The following is a 16,985-nucleotide window of genomic DNA, read 5'->3' as shown; positions in this document are numbered from 1 at the left end:
CAATGCTCCCTTATAATGTTTTTTGGCAGCTGCCTGCTTTGTCTACCGCTTGCAGAAAGAGCAACCCGTTGCAGCTGACTGGTGCGGGCTTGGAACCAGTAGGCTATTAATTGCTGGCAGTTCAGCTGTCCCTCCCCCCACTGCCATGTGCTGCTCCTGCCCTCTGCCTTGGAGCTGCTCCCTGAGACTCCTGCTTGCTGTGCAGGGGGTGGAGTGAGGGGAAGCAGGGGGCTAATGTCAGGGTGTCCCCCTCCCCCCTGCTCCTGTTTCCCACTTACCCATCTCCATAGAGCAGTGGGGGAAATGACAGGGCTCGGAATGGAGGGAACTTGCTAGCAGCAGCTGCTGTCTCAACTTACTGATCTATGTAAAAAGGCAATGTACTTAGGGTGGGGTCAGCATACTTAAAGGGGCAATGCGCCCAGGGCCGGCCTTAGGATTTATGGTGCCCTAGGCGAGATTATTAAACTTATGCCCCTGTGCCTGATCTGCTCTTAGCAACACAAACATAAGCTTACAGTACTGGAAAACTTGCCACATTCACGTTATTAAAACCAGTTTAACTTAATTAAGCACACTGTAATGCTGATGGACTAGCACTAAAGAAGCAGCACTATAGAAAAAATTCTGATATGACAGAATGATGCAAATAATATATTTTTTTAATTTATCAAAAATTTATTGGAAATTTATATGAAGAGGTATTGAAACAAAGATTTGTTTTTAATTAAAAGCAATCTTTCTGGCTTTTTTGGCTGCAAAATCAGTAATAATGTCATCGTATGACAAAGACAAAGTCGTGTCTTGTTCGATTGCAAGAATAGCAAGACCTGTTAAGCGTTCCTGACTCATGGTAGAGCGGAGATAGTTTTTAATGAGCTTTAGTTTTGAGAAACTCCATTCTCCTGATGCTACTGTTACAGGAATTGTCAGTAGAATACGAGTGGCAACGTACACATTAGGATATATGTCAACAAGTTTGCGGGTATGAATAAACTGTACAATGTCCATCACCGATTTTGCATGTGGCAACATTGATGACAGTGTACTCAATTCTTCGTACAGTTCAAGTCCATTTAAATCAAAACTATCACCGTGCTTCAGGAGGCTCTCTAGGTTCTTGCACTTTGTCATTAGTTGCTCTTGTTTTCCTATTTCGTTGAATTTAGTTATGTCATACAAAAATCCAAACTGTTCATGGTGTACTTGCAAGGTATTAAACCTTTCATCAACAGCAGATATTGCTTTATCCATCAAAACATTAAAAAATTCAACCTCAGATTTCTTTTCTGGATCGTCTATGGGCTCATCTGCTCCTTCATATCCCATTTGTCGTTTTTTCCTTGAAACTCGTGTCACATTTGCACATGGAAATTTTGATTCTACACTGAGTGCCTGTGCAAGCTCTCTTGCTGTAACCTGTGCTTCTTTGAATCCATGTTCTCTGTATTTCACTAAAAAGTCTTGTGTGTTGTTTAGTAAGGTAAGTGTTGAATCAAGCTGCATCATTGGACTCTGCATTATTTTGCTTACACTTGAGATTTTAACAAGAATGTTATACCAGATGACGACAGATGTTAGAAACTTGAAGCTGGATATTTCAGAGGCCAATGACTGTGCTTCACTTTTAGCTTTTGGATCTCTGGCTTCTTCCGAAATAGCAACCAATGCTTCATAAACTTCCTCAGATTGATATCTCAACGTTTTTACACTTTCTACTCTGCTTTCCCAGCGTGTCTCAGATAGAGGCTTAACGGTAATACCATTGACATGTGCTTTGAATATTTGCCATCGTTGAGTGGAAGCTGAAAAGAGCACGTAAATGCGTTGCAGCAAACCAAAAAAAGATATAGCTTCTACAGAAAACTTGGCCATATCATACAATATCAAATTAAGGCTGTGGCATGCACATGGAACAAAAAAGGCTCGTGGATTTTCTCTCAGCAATCTAGCTTGCACGCCAAAAAAAGCATCCTTTCATATTGGCGCCATTATCATAGCCTTGTCCTCGAATGTTCATTATGGACAATCCCATTTGTTTTAGTTCATCAAGGAGAGTTTGAAGAAGTCCAAAACCTGTAGTGTCTTGTACTTCTAAAAATGTGATAAACAATTCCTTAACTGTAATCTGTGCTGAATCACTAATGTCGACAAATCTCACTATTAATGACATCTGTTCTTGATGACTTATGTCCGGAGTGCAATCTAGAATTACGGCAAAATATTTTGCCAAAGTAACCAACGAAACAATTTTGTCTCTCACTTTATTACTAATTAGCATGATCAGTTCATTTTGAATTCTTGGTCCCAAATAGTGGTCATGTATTTCATTTTCAGTTACTCTTCGGAGATGTTCACTCATCACTGTGTCAAATTTTCCCAGCAGTTGTACAAGGCCCAGAAAATTTCCATTTTGGGGCTGGAATAATTTCTCAACGCTTCCTCTAAAAGCAAGATTGTTTGCTGATAGATATTCAACAATAGATAATAGACGTTCAAGAACACGACGCCAATGCTGCTTTTCTGACTCCAGCAATCTTTGATTTTGGGCATCAAGAGTTGTCTGATTTTTTAACTTTACACTCAGCTCACACCATTTGTGCATACTTTCAATTTGGTATTGTGCCTTTTCATGTTGTGGTAATATGTGACTAAGATTTTTCCAATCATTAATACCCATGGTTGCTATCTTAAAATTGCAACTATTGAAAATCTTGCATGGGAAACAAAATACAGCATCCTTGCATTTAGAGTACACAAGCCACCGTCTGTTGACAATTTCACCATTAGAAAGTCTTTTGTAGTAATTGTTTTTTGTGAATTTCCTACCTCTAATGTCTTTAGGATATTCAAGACCTTTTATTCTCACAGGGCCTTTCTCAAGTATAATGGCACGGTATTCGTTGTTTAAAGATTGCGGCCATGTGCCAATGTCATCTATATCCCATGCTAGTACAGTTTCAACTATTTTAATTTCTTGTTTTGTGTCTGCATCTGTTTCAAATGATTGTTCTGCATAAAAATTTTCTTGGGAAGTTACATGATGATCTTGATCAACTTCGTTGTTGTTTTCATGATGTACAAACTTAAGTATAGAACCCTTCTGTGCTCCTACAGCTAATCCTATTTCATTTTTCCGTTTTCTTTTTTGTGACCCAGAAGGTTGTTTTCAACAAGACATAACTTATAAGGGTGTTTTTTAAAGAAATAACTGTTTAAATTATTGTTATTATCAGAAATATTATTTAAAATAGCTAATATAGGATAGCCGTGAGCCTGTGAACTTGAGCTAGTGCTAAGACTGAGACACAGTAGAGTTGGAAACCCATGTCATTTTTACAAAGCCACTTTTTAGTTTTAAATGTATAGTGGGCATCAATCTTAATGTTAGTTACAACTCTATATCAACTTTATACTGTAAATAGATCAATGGCATTATCCAGTTTAATAAGCTGGGTTTCCAAACAGTGGGAAAATATAACCCTAGTTTTACTCCTAGGTAAAGCACAAAGTGACCAAAATGAAGTCAGCACAGAATCATCTCATCTAGATTAAGGTAGCACAGAAATGTTACAGAAGTCCTGTTGTGCCTTATTTTTGTTTGGAAAGACATTAGCAATAGCAGCACATTCACATGATAAAATACATGATAAATAACTGCCTCTAAAGTTCCATCAAAAACTGACATTTTCACAGCTCTAGCATGATCTGCTGTACAGATTCTTCACAAAGAAGTGTCCCTGGCCTTTTTAACTCATATTAACTATGTATTTACTTTATGAAAATTGGAGAAAAGATTGTGAAAATGTAAAACATTGGCTGCCCAACTTCTGGGCTGGCAAAAGTTATACTGACTCACAGGTGGGGAAAAAAAGGCAGGAGAATCTTAGTACAACATATGGTCACTCTATACCAGGGGTCGGCAACCTTTCAGAAGTGGTGTGCCAAGTTCACTGTAATTTAAGGTTTTTCGTGCCAGTAATACATTTTAACGTTTGTAGAAGGTTTCTCTCTATCTCTACATTATATAAATAAACTATTGTTGTTTTCTGAGGTCTTGGCCACCGGTCCTGCTCAGGCCACTGCCAGCTGAGTAAATGAAACCCCAAATCGGCAGCGGGCTAAGCGGGGCTGGTGGCTGGAACCCTAGACAAGGATCCCAAGCCCTGCTCAGCCCGCTGCTGGTCTGGGGTTCTGACCACCAACTCCTGCCAGCCAGGATCCCGGCCGCCAACCCCCCCTCAGCCCGCACCAGCCTGGGATTCTGCTCACCCAGGCTGGCAGGAGGCAGAGTGGGGCTGGCGGCTGAGCTCCTGACTGGCAAGGGGCCGGCAGCCGGAACCCCGGAGTAGCAGTAGGCTGAGTGCTGCTGGCACCCCAGACTGGCAGCAGACTGAGCCACTCAACCCCCCACCGGCCCTGCTCAGCCCGCCACCAGCCCGCTCAGCCCGCCACCAGCCCACTCAGCCCGCTGCCGGCTGAGTGAATGGAACCCCAGGCTGACAGCAGGTTGAGTGGTTCAGCTGGCCTGCTCAGCCCACTGCCAGCCTGGGATTCCTTGGGGGTCCCCAGGCCAGCAGCAGATGCTGAGTGGGGCCAATGGCTGGTATCCCAGCTGGCAATAGGGCAGCAGCCAGAATCCCAGAGCAGTGATGGGCTGAGCCGCTCAGCCTGCTGCTGCATACCATCAAAAATCAGCTCACCTGCCACCTTTGACACGCGTGCCGTAGGTTGCCGACCCCTGCTTTATACACTAGTAAGGAGATGAGCATATTACAGTTGTTGGAGGGCTCTTATCAGGAGTAACAGGCTATAGGAAAGTCAGTCAACATTTTTTGTTTCTCTGATGAAAACTGGCCCACTCCCTGCCTCAAACCAAACCTGTCACTAATAATTGTCAACAACTTAATTTTCTGTTTTTGGTTAAGATATTGATTTTTTAAAAAAAAATATTGAAATTGGATTCAGGATTGTTAGCAAGAATTTTTGGCAAACAAAGTTGTTAAGTGACAATCTAAATGGCAACACAGTACTGCTTTCATGCTTGGCTCACCCCCCAGCCTGCTGGTCCAACAGCTGCAGTAGAGGAGGAGATAGGTGGAAAACTGCAGGACCCCAAAATCCACCTCTTGGGGTGCAGAGTGGCAAGAGCAGCAGCAAACCCTCAGGTCCAATCACACGCCAATGGGCACCACCACCAGCCTTATGGACCATGATGAAGTTAGCACAGCATCTGATCTCAGGGACTGGGCACCCATGGAGCCACAGCAGCTCATCCTGCCCTGTGCAGCTCCCCCCGGATGAGATGGATCGCTGGCAGCTGCCAGACCGGGGGAGAGGCGCTCCCCAGCTAGGGTGGCCAGATCCAGATGTCCTGATTTTATAGGGCCAGTCCCGACATTTGGGGCTTTGTCTTATATAGGCACCAATTACCCCCACCTAGAATGACCAGACAGAAAGTGTGAAAAATCAGGACAGGGATGGGGGGGAGATAAAAGGAGCCTATATAAGAAAAAGACCCCAAAATTGGGACTGTCCCTATAAAATAGGGATATCTGATCACTGTACCCCAATCCCCTATCCTGATTTTTCACACCTCTGGCTAACCCCCGCCAAGCTCTGTGTGACATTCCAATCCTGGCTGCCTGCCGAGGAAGTGAGTTACTTTCACTTTCATTCCTCAGCAGGCAGCCAGCCAGCCCTCCCCCCACCTATCCCCCAGCACCTCACCCAACCCAGCCCTGACGGAGGGGAGTGAGGAGAGAGAGAGGGGTGCTCCTGGGGAGGAGGGAGAAAGGAGGGGGTGCTCCATGGGGCGGGGGGGAGAAGAATGGATGTTATGGGGGACAACAAAGGATACTGGTTCCAGAGCCACAGAGCCTGCCTCACCTCACCTCAGCCGGGGGGAAAGAGTCACACTCACAGGTGAGCTCCTTCCCCAACCCCTACTCCCCCCCTTCCCAGAGACCCCAGCAGCCAATCCCATTCCTCAGACTGTGCTGCATTCGGCTCTCTCTAGGACCCAGCAGCCCTGCTTCTACACTGTCTGGGCTGCCTGCAGAGTGGTGCCCCCAGGCAGAGTGAGGCCCTACGCGGCTGCCTATTCTGCCTATGCCTAAGGACGGCCCTGAATGCGCCTCTCTCTCTCTCTCTCTCTCTCTCTCTCTCTCAGGGTGTGTGTCTCTGTCTGCCATGCTGTCTCCCCTCCCTCCATTTGTGCTGCCTTGTAGAGTGTGAGGCTACATTAACAACACTCTTGAGGGCTCAGCCGAGTGCTAGTTCATCATTCAGCACTAAGGCATTCCCTGGGAAATATTCCACCCTCTGACCTCACCACCTCAACCAAGATTCACAGTCATCATTGCTGTGTACAGTATTAAATTGTTTGTTTAAAACGTATACTCTGTGTATGTATGTGTATATATATATATTTTTTCACCAGACAAAAGTGTGTGTGTGTGTGTGTGTGTGTAATATATATCTCGCACACACACACACTTTTGTCTGATGAAAAAATATTCTCTGGAACCTAACTCCACCTGATTTACATTAATTCTTATGGGGAAATTGGATTCGCTTAACATCATTTTGCTTAAAGTCTCATTTTTCAGGACATAACTACAACGTTAAGCAAGGAGTTACTGTATTTAGGATTTCAGGGGGATGGGGGTTACCATCTAATTTTGTATTGCAAATAACACTATTAATTAACTTCAATCATGGTATATTTGTTTTACTGAAAATGTGATACGTGTTTCTTATGTGCTACAGTTGTCTGTAAGCTGGTGGTTGGTGATGGTTACAGTGAAAGAAAGAAGGAAAAGGAATTGTGTATTTGTCTTTAGATATAACTTAATTACCTCTTATATCCATTAAACTTGAGCATTCATTCAAGTGCACAAAAGGGTCTCTTTTTCTGTTTAATATAGGAGTTTTATTGGAACATAGTTGAGAGACAAATATTGGCCAGATAATGTATTAATGTAAATTAGTCAAAACTTAACATAATGAAAAGAATGTGTGAACTAAGCTCTATTCCTATTTTGTCTTAATAGCTGGTTTAAATGAGAAAGAGTTTAAAGCTCTTGACAAAGATGTGATGCCATATTTCCAGCCAGCAGCCATAAGACACATACCTGATGAAGTCTTCAAAGTAAGTGCTCAGTTACTGAACAAGTGTGATATTCCATCACTTTTACTGTATTATAAACAAACTACAATACTAATTTATGCTTCAGTTTGGGGTTCTGCAGGACCCTTTCTGGCTTGATTATTAAGTGAGAAGCAGTTAAGTGTATGAAGCATTAACTCGCAGCTATCTCATCTCTATTTGTGATGCACATAAAATGTCAAACTGTTAATTTTATTTATGCTTAGTGCAAAATGTTTTTCAAGGGAAAAAGCAATAAGAAAGTGTTTTAAAATTGCAGCCTGAGTACATAGGGGCAGATGGCTTAGAGCAAAGTCTGTGTCTCTACTGCTATTCTGTTGAGGTCTTCCTTTTCTTCTCTTTTATTAAGGACAGTGAATGCGTTCATCCATACTATCACAGCTACAGACAGGCCCCTTGGTCATATCTGGGCTTTTTTGTTAATCCTAAAATCTGATAACATTCTCCTATGCAGCATTTCTGAACGAAAGAAGGGGCAGGGGAAAGGCTGAATTCAGAATTGGCACAAGCAGATGCAACTCTGACTTCATTGGAATTCATCCTGTTTATGTCAGCTCTCAATATGGCCCAGAGACTAGCACATGGATTTTGAAGTCTCTGACATTGTTTGACGTGGAGGGAAGATTAAAATTCTGCCCACCACCTCTGGCTCAGACACTCAGAGGTCAGTCACTCAGTGTAGTGATGGATAGGTGAGCCAGACAGCTTAACGGTCAGCCTCCATAAAAGGAGAAACTCCTTAACCACAAGCTGCAAAAAAGTGGTCTATACTTGCACCTTTGACAACTCCAGTAAGTCTGCAACCTAACCGTGTCACACTTTTCAGTGCTGGGGATAATTCACAGAACAGAGTGTTGAAAGTATCCTTTAGAGAAGAGGTTCTCAAACTCTAGTCTGTGGCCCACCAGTAGTCCGCAAGCTTCATTCAGGTTGTCTGCGGATAGTTCCCTCTAAGGTGCGTGCCTAGGCGGCCTCACATGAAAGAATAAAAGGCCATCCACCTAATTCATGGAGCCGCTCAGGGGTGGCTCCATGAATTAGGTGCCTGGACCCTGGAGAAGATTCACATGTAAGGTGAGATGTGGCCTTGGTGGGAATAGGGGGTAGGTGGGAAGGGGCAATGGAGTGAGAAGAGGGGGTGGGGGGAATTTAGGATGTGCAGGGCTGTGGCGGCCAGAGAAAGAGGCGACCTTCTCCAGCTCCAGGGCTGCGACTGCCGGGAAGAGATGGTCTTCCTTCCCAGCCCCAGCTCTGTGGCAGGGGAGAGACCCCCCTTTTTCCCAACCCCAGATCAAGGGCTGCTGCAGCAGGTGAGAGAGGGCATATCCATCGCATTAGAAAGATAAGACTACTGATATTAAAATATGAGTTGTGTGCTTTTATTTGTAGAATAAAAAACTGTTAATTTTTAGTTATTTTTGTATAGCACTTTTATCCAAAATGCTTTACAATAGTTAGCTAAGGGTATAAACAACGTTTGGAAGATCATTAAGTGGTCCACTGAGACCCTTAGCAATTTTCAAGTGGTCCACGGGAAAAAAAATTTGAGAACTACTCCTTTAGAGATTCTCAGCAGAAATTCAGCAGATGTACACAAGAGAGAGAGATGGCCATATGATGAAATTTCTAGATAGAAATGGTTCTTTAAAAAAAAAATACAGAATCCTTACTGCTCTTCTTTAGGAATTCAAAGTGACATTTATTTTTACTGTGGCTTTGTGTAGCTACAGCTTTATCTTAAGGCTTTCTACATGAAAAAGTAATACCAGTTTAACTAAAGGTATTGATTATAAGCAGATTTATCACTTTGTGGAAACTTAGTTCAGTTTAAGGGGTTTATTTTAAAAATTTACTGGAGCTTCTGTGCAGAGATTTGCAGCAATTTAATTAAATAGGTTCAAACCTACTTACCCTTTATTTAAACTAAAGCAACTGGCTTATGTAGACAAGGTCTTGGACAGACGGACAATTATAATTGATATGGAATGAAATTCTGATCTGTCATCTGGCCTACTTTTAAACTAGAATGTGACCCTTTATTAAAATAAAACTTGGATGCATAGCTGCAGCAGCAAAAAGAGCTTGCTCCATGGTGGAGTTAAACATTGAATGTTACTATAATTAAGGTAATACAGCACATACTGTAGATGCCTGTTTTACAAATTGGTTTAATCACCATGTACTGAAAGATAATTACTGTATGGTTATGATTATCTTGTTCCATTTTTAAAACAAGACAATGTGACCACATTTGGAAGATTTTCAATCTAGAAGGGAAGATCCAGGAGTGGAGCAACATCTTTTCATCTTGCTACTGTATAGATAGCAGAATCCTGTGTCTAAATCACATGTAGGCAAGAATGGAGCAGGTTTAAATAGTTTGGCAGTCACAGAGAGTAAACTCCCCTCTTCCCCCAGAGCAACTAAAACTGAGACTCCAATATCAGAGAGTTGACAAATACACTGGTAGCACAGAAAGTGTCTCCAGAACTTATGTACTATCACAACCAAAGGAGAAGGCTGAAAGCTAGATGAGTGGCCAGTCAGGTAAACAGATATACAAATATTTAAAAAAACAAACCAAAAAAACCAATACTGAGCACTTTTACAGCAATACAGAGTGTGACTGTTTTCCTCCCTCTAAGTACAAGGCAGTCTGGACCTCTGATTCACCTGTGTGATGATGTGGACATCTTAAAGCAGTTTTTTTTTTAAACCTATTCCTCAAGGAGCTGTCTCCAGAACACATAGCAAACCTTGGCCTTGAAAATGCAGCCATGGTTACTGAATCACAGAGAAACCATCTGAATGCATTACAGCTGCAGAGTCTTCAGCTGGCACTAGATGGCGCCAGGACAAGTGTCCAAGATACACAAACTAATGCAAGCGTCGTTCAGTCAACACATACTCCAGCCTCAAATTGTGAGTAGAATGTTTTGGAGCTGATCCTGAGAGATAATGAGCATCAACATATCCCACTGAGGTCAGTAGGGATTGCAGAGGCTCAAAACCCATCAGGCACAGGCCCTTGTTTTGGAGTTGTACCATAATGAAATTTCTGGGTAACATCCAGGGTATGAGCTTCAGTGTCTGGATTATTAGTCCTCAGTATTGAAAGATAATTGATAAAGTTTTAACAACGCTCACAAAATCTTTTAGTTAGTCATAGGTTGCATTTACCCAAGGTGGTGCAACTGGGTATAGGTTACATCTCCAGTCCAGATCTCTGCACTCCTGACGGAAGTCACCCCAAGAAAAGGCAGGTACTGCTCTTACTGCCACTGCCTATGCTCCCAGGGGCTTTACAGTGAGGAACAGTAGCTGTTATCAGGGCATGGGGTTCACCGAGCGCTGCAGGGGGGCTAAGAGCTGCTAGGTTGCTTTTGTTGTCATAGGAATTGAACTTTCTAGACCCAATAAAATTATTCTCAGCACCACTGCCTTCCCTGTACAATCTGCTCCCTCTGTGGTTCTACCAGAGGCAGGACTCAGTTTCCTAATCGTCCCAACGTGGCATAACGCTTACCTGCTTACTCAGCTTTTCATTCATTTATTGCTATAGCAGCAATGTAATAGGAGCTACCCATTTGAGGCTCTTCTCTGTTGGATGTGTGGATGTGAAATTGAATCTTCCAGCTGTCCTAGCAAGGGGAGAATTTTGAGCAACTGAATATTCAGATTCTTCCAGTTTGCTTCAGTGTGAGTGTGGTTGGGGGTTTTCTGCTTGTTTAAGTGGGTGAAATTGGGAAAGACAAGACAGCACTGTACACATTCCAGATGACACTAAGACATAATGCTTTGTACTTTTCAGGTGCTCACTTTTCCAGTGGCTTCAGCATTTGGTTGTGTGCTCTGTATATCCTTTGTCCCACTTACTGTAAGCATGACCTTTTTACTTAAACGTTCTTGGGTAGCACATTTGTGATTTGGTATTAAATTAGGATTGATATAATAGGCATCACAGAAACTTGGTGGAATGATCATAATCAATGGGACACCGTAATACAGGATAGAACATATAAAGGAGTGACAGAGTAGGTCATGCTGGTGGGGGAGCGGCATTACATGTGAAAGAAAGCAGAGTGTCAAAAGTAGTGAACATCTTAAATGAATCAAACTGTACCATAGAATCTCTATGGAGAGAAACTACGTGTTTGAATAATCAAAGTATAGCAGTGGATATATATTGCCAACCACCTGACTAGGGTGGCGATGGTGACTGTGAAATGGTCAGGGAGATTAGAGAACTTACAAAACCAGAAAACTCAATAATAAATGGGAGATTTCAACTTTTCCCATATTTACTGGGTATGTCCCCTCAAGACGTGATGCAGAAATAAAATTTCTAGATACCCTTGAGGACTGTTTTTTGGAGCAGCTAATTCTGGAACAAAAGGAGAGAGACAATTCTTGATTTAGTCTTAAGTAGCGCATAATATCTGGTCCAAGAGATGAATATAGCTGAAGTGCACAGTAAGAGCGACCGTAATGTAATTAACTGTAACATCCTGGTAGGAGGGAAATAGCAAAGAAATCCACCACAGTTGCATTTAACTTGAAAAACAGAAACTACACAAAAATGAGGAAGCTAATTAAATGGAAATTAAAAGGAACAGTCACAAAAGTGAAATACCTGCAGACTGCATGGAAACTTTTTAAAAACACCATAAGAGAGGCTCAGACTAAATGTATTACCACCACCCCCCCCAAAGAAAAAAAACAACACAGAGGATCAAAAAAAAGCCACCATGGTTAAACGAGTAAAAGAGGCAGTTGGAGACAAAAAGGCATCCTTAAAAATTGGGAGTCAAATCCTATTGAGGAATTTAGAAAGGAGCATAATCTCTGGCAAGTCAAGTGTAAAAGTATAATTAGGCAGGCCAAAAAAAGAATTTGAAGAGCAACCCGCAAAAGACACAAAAACTAACAGCAGAAAAAAAAAACAAAAAAAAACACCACCACGCAGGAAGCCTGCCAACAGCTTCTGATCAGTGGGTCAGCTGGACGATAGAGGTGCTAAAAGATCATTCAAGGAAGACAAGGGCTGTTGCAGAGAAGCTAAATTAATTATTTGCATTGATCTTCACTGCAGAGGATGTGAGGGAAATTCCCACTCCTGAGCCATTCTTTTTAAGTGACAACTCTGAATAACTATCACAGATTGAGGTGTCAGTAGGAGGCGGCTTTGGAACAAATTGATAAATTAAACCGTTATAAGTCACCAGGACCAGATGGTATTCACTCAAGAGTTCTGAAGGAACTCAAATATGAAATTGCATAAGTACTAACTGTGGTATGTAAGCTATCATTTAAATCAGCCTCTGTACCAGACGACTGGAGGATAGCTAATGTGATGCTGATTTTTTAAAAAGGCTCCATAGGTGATCTTGGCAGCTGCAGGCCAGTAAGCCTGACTTCAGTATCAGGCAAACTGGTTGAAACTATAGCAAAGAATAAAATTATCAGACACAGATAAACACAATATGTTGGGAAAGAGTCAACATGGCTTTTGTAAAAGGAAATCATGCCTCACTAATATATTAGAATACTTTGAGAGTGTCCACAAATGTGGACAAGGTTGATCCAGTGGATATAGTGTACTTGGACTTTCAGAAAGCCTTTGACAAGGTCCCTCACCAAAGGCTCTGAAGCAAAGTAAGCAGTGATGGGATGGGGGAAGGGTCCTCTCATGGATCAGTAACCAGCGGCACCAACTTTCTCTGGCACTGGTGGGCCACCCCACCCCGCGTCCACCCTCGCCCCGCCCACATTCCATCCCCATCCCCAAAGTCCCTGCCGTAACTCCGCCCCCTCCCTGCCCCTATTGAATCCCTTCCCCAAATTCCTGCTCCAGCCCTGCCTCTTCCCACAGCACACAGCGTTCCTCCTCCTCCCCCCTCTCTCTCTGCCCTGCAAATCCGCTGTGTCGCAGCACAAGGGCTGGGAGGCAGGAGAAGCGGGATGTGGCGGCGCACTAGTGTTGGAGGTGAGTTGGAGCAAGGGGGCAGAGTGGGGCCACGGGGAGATGCAATTTTTTTCCATGGGTGCTCCGGCCCCGGAGCTCCCACAGAGTCGTCGCCTGTGTCAGTAACTGGTGAAAAAATAGGAAACAAAGGGTAGGAATAAATGGTCAGTTTTCACAGTGGAGAAACGTAAATAACAGAGTCCCCCAAGGATCTGTATTGGGACCAGTGCTGTTCAACATATTCATACAGGATTTGGAAAAAGGGGTAAACAAGGAGGTAGCAAACTTCGCAGACAATACAAAATTACTCAAGATAGTTAAGTCTAAAGATGACTGCAAAGAGTTACAAAGGGATGTCACAAAACTAGGTCACTGGGCAACAAAATAGCTAAAGAAATTCAGTGTTGATAAATGCAAAGTAATGCACATTGGAAAACATAATCCCAACTATGCATACAAAATGATGGGGTCTAAATTAGCTGTCACCACTCAAGAAAGATCTTGGAGTTACTGTGGATAGCTCTCTAAAAATATCCACTCACTGTGCAGTGGCAGTCAAACAAGCTAGTAGAATGTTAGAAACCATTAGGAAGGGCATCAATAAGAAGACAGAAAATATAATGCCACCATATAAATCCATGGAACACCTACGCCTTGAACAAATGTGCATGGTTTCGGTTACCCCATCTCAAAAAAGATATCTTAGAATTGGAAGAAGTACAGAAAAGGGCAACAAAAATTATTAGGTTTTGGAATGGCTTCCATATGAAGAGAGATTGAAAAGACTGGGACTGTTCAGCTAGGAAAGAGACAAATGAGGGGGATATGATAGAGGTTCTATAAAATCATGAATGGTGTGGAGAAAGTGAATAAGGAAGTGTTATTTACTCCACATAAGAACCAGGAATCACCCCATTAACTTAATAAGCAGCAAGTTTAAAACAAACATAAGGAAGTACTTCTTTACACAGTCACATATTAAACTCATTCCCAGGGGATGTTGTAAAGGCCAAAAGTATAACTGGGCTCAAAAAAAGAATTAGACAAGTTCATGGAAAATAGTCATTGAGGGACCTATTAGCCAAAATAATCAGGAATGCAACCCCAGGCTCTGACTGCCAGAAGCTGGAACTGGACAACAAGATGGATCACTCAATAATTGCCCTGTTCTGAAGCCTCTGAAGCATCTGGCACAAACCATTGTTGGAAGAGAGGATATTGGGCTAAGTGGGCCATTGTTCTGAGCCAATAGGGCCATTCTGATATTCTTAACTGAGTCACTTAAAGAGTGGGAGAATGACAAAAAATTCTTTGTAGAAGGCTGAGCATATCACTAGTTTTTTTTTTGGGAAGGGGGCAGTTGTTTTTTTGACACTGCACCAGGGCTTTGGAGCTGTGCTCTGGCTCCGCTCCAGCTCCAGGCAAAAACCTGCGGCTCTACTGCTCCGGAGCTGCTCCGCGCTCCAGCTCTGGGCTCTGCTCCAAAGCCCTGCACTGCACAGCCCTGTGCATTCAATATATGGCTCTTTGAAGCAGAAATCAATCATGACAGTAATGGTTTATCCGAAGAGTGGGAGGGGGACGACGGGTAAAGAACTCCTCTAGTGGATAGCAGTTCCTGAGTACTATTACTAATTATCATGATTACTTGTGTCTGTTAGAGGTAGATTAGCTTAGTATCTAAAAGGGGAAAATATTTTCTTACTCCTGTTACTGTAAATATGACCTTTAATAGGATAAATACTTAAGATTTCTCTCTCTCGCTCTTTCTCTCTCTCTCTCTCTCACACACACACACACACACACACACACACACACACACACACACACACTCAATTAATTTGTAAGTTAGCAGCAGGCACTATTATCCTGAAGTTAATTTGCTTATATTATACATATATAATTTGATTTCCACTGCTACTTTCATATCCTGCCACAGAAACTCCTGTTTTAAGTGTTAGTGGTAACATTCATTGGTTTTTCCGTATTATTATTGAACGGGAACATTGAGAGACTAAAATTCAGAGTTGTAGTTTAGCAAAATACCTGCCCTAGTGTCCCATTGTTTAAAAATGCTAACATTCTGTAGCACTAATTTGCTTTTCTGTTTGTTTTCCAGAAGCCTAGAACTCACATGGGAGTTGATAGAACAGATCATTTAGAAAGCCAGTCAAGCTACCAAAATTCAGTGGATAAAGAGCTGCATCTTATCAAGAATTATGGAGGCTGAGTCTCTCTGGGATGCTTAAGCATAATAGTGGTTAGTGTCTTAAAAGGCAACAAACTGATCCAGCACACAATTTCATGATACAAGTATAGAAAGCAGGTGCTATTTTGCTGCCATAGATTAAAGAGTTTTTAGGACTCCTCCAACCCTTTCATGACAAGTTGGTGTCTCATGAAAACCAGTGAAGTCTTCAGAGTTATACACGTTACAGAGAAGCCTCAATGACTCAGGAGACTGATACAGCGATATAGATTGTTAGGTAGCCGGTGTGCTGTGGCCATGGCTTTACTTATTGACCAGTTCAGTCTCATTGCTTCCTTGTACTTCCCTGTCTGTCTTAGCCATTTATTGTTTCGTCTGATATTTTGATTGTAAGCTCTTCAGGGTAGGGACTGTCCTTGTACAGTGCCATGGGACCCTCATTGTTGCCACAATATAGAGCCTTTCATCTTTAGGCTGCTGTGTGAATGCTGCCCACATAAGTAGTGACAGGCTGTTACCATTCAGTGGCTGAGAATTGAATGGGCCATGGAGACTCAGCTATCCTCATCCCTAGAAGTGCCACTCCTGACTAGGGTTGAAGCGTATGGCTGGGGCAGCATAGGGTAAACTTGCTCTGCTGCTTCTCATGCTGTAGTTCTTGTGGGAATAAAGGACTTCAGCTCTCAGAAGAGGCACTCTAGCACTTCCCAGTACACTAAGTTCACACTTCTTAAACTAAATGAATCCAGAAAATATTGTTTTATCAACATATAGATTGTGTCCAGTATTTAAAATGGGAAGATTTTCATGGCAAGTCCCAATGTTTTAAACAGTGACAGATACCTAACAATTCTTTACCTCTTCCTTTGCATAATTGCCATGGATTCTTGGCAGCAACACCAGCAAAAGACAAACATTCATTTTGCAATTGCAAAAGTATGTGGAATAAGAAGACAGTGTGCTGTTAAGTACATTTAAATAGAGGTAGGACAATACATCATCTAGAAAATACTGTTATTCCTGTTAGGTTATACTATAATAAATCATATTTCAAATCTTGGTTCATGTCTTTGTATTTTTTCAAATGTGACAGTGTTATGGGCAATCTTATGTCCTTTGGTATTGCTTTATGAACATATCTACCATTGCCAAAGGTTATCTCACACCTATTTCTCTGCTAAACTAGTTATCAGTTATCCCATTGCATTCATTTTCTGTATGAAAAAAGATTGTTGCATTTATTTAAATATAAAGGATCTTGTTTTTTAATCAGCCCCAGAAAATGCACTTAAATTGTGTCAGTGGATCAACTACTATATTTAAAGATTCAGCTGTTTAGTCTTATTAAAAATTCCTGTCTCAATTAGATGTGAAAGCAGTAAAAGTTTGTTTGAGCTCCACAGTTTACCCAAGTGAAATTCCACTTGTGTGTCAATTAAAATGCAGAAGAAAATGTATTTATATTCAAGATGACAGTCAGCACTTCCATTTCGAGGTATTAAGTCACAGAAAGAATAGCTGCACTACGAACCTCAAATACCTGTAGCACTAGCGAGGGACACTGTTCCTCTGCCCAGGTGCCTGGGCTTGATTCTGCTTCCAGTTACATCAGTAGTTGTTCAGCCTTTAACTTTAATCAG

At 42.1% G+C, this 16,985-nt stretch overlaps 1 protein-coding gene across 1 annotated transcript in view; it reads left to right on the top strand.

Annotated features, from left to right (window-relative positions):
- Window positions 1-16,342, top strand: part of OTOA (otoancorin) — a 61,335-nt gene extending 44,993 nt beyond the window's left edge. Inside the window, exons 27-30 of the mRNA XM_050966780.1 lie at window positions 7,056-7,153; window positions 9,901-10,093; window positions 10,983-11,048; window positions 15,256-16,342. Of these exons, the coding sequence (XP_050822737.1) occupies window positions 7,056-7,153; window positions 9,901-10,093; window positions 10,983-11,048; window positions 15,256-15,257 (359 nt within the window). The 3' untranslated portion in view covers window positions 15,258-16,342. The remainder of the gene's footprint in view (window positions 1-7,055; window positions 7,154-9,900; window positions 10,094-10,982; window positions 11,049-15,255) is intronic.
- Window positions 16,343-16,985: the final 643 nt, after the last annotated feature.

This window comes from Gopherus flavomarginatus, chromosome 9 (assembly GCF_025201925.1).
Source record: "Gopherus flavomarginatus isolate rGopFla2 chromosome 9, rGopFla2.mat.asm, whole genome shotgun sequence".
Lineage (NCBI taxonomy): Eukaryota > Metazoa > Chordata > Testudines > Testudinidae > Gopherus > Gopherus flavomarginatus.
This window is presented reverse-complemented; position numbering and strand designations above follow the sequence as displayed.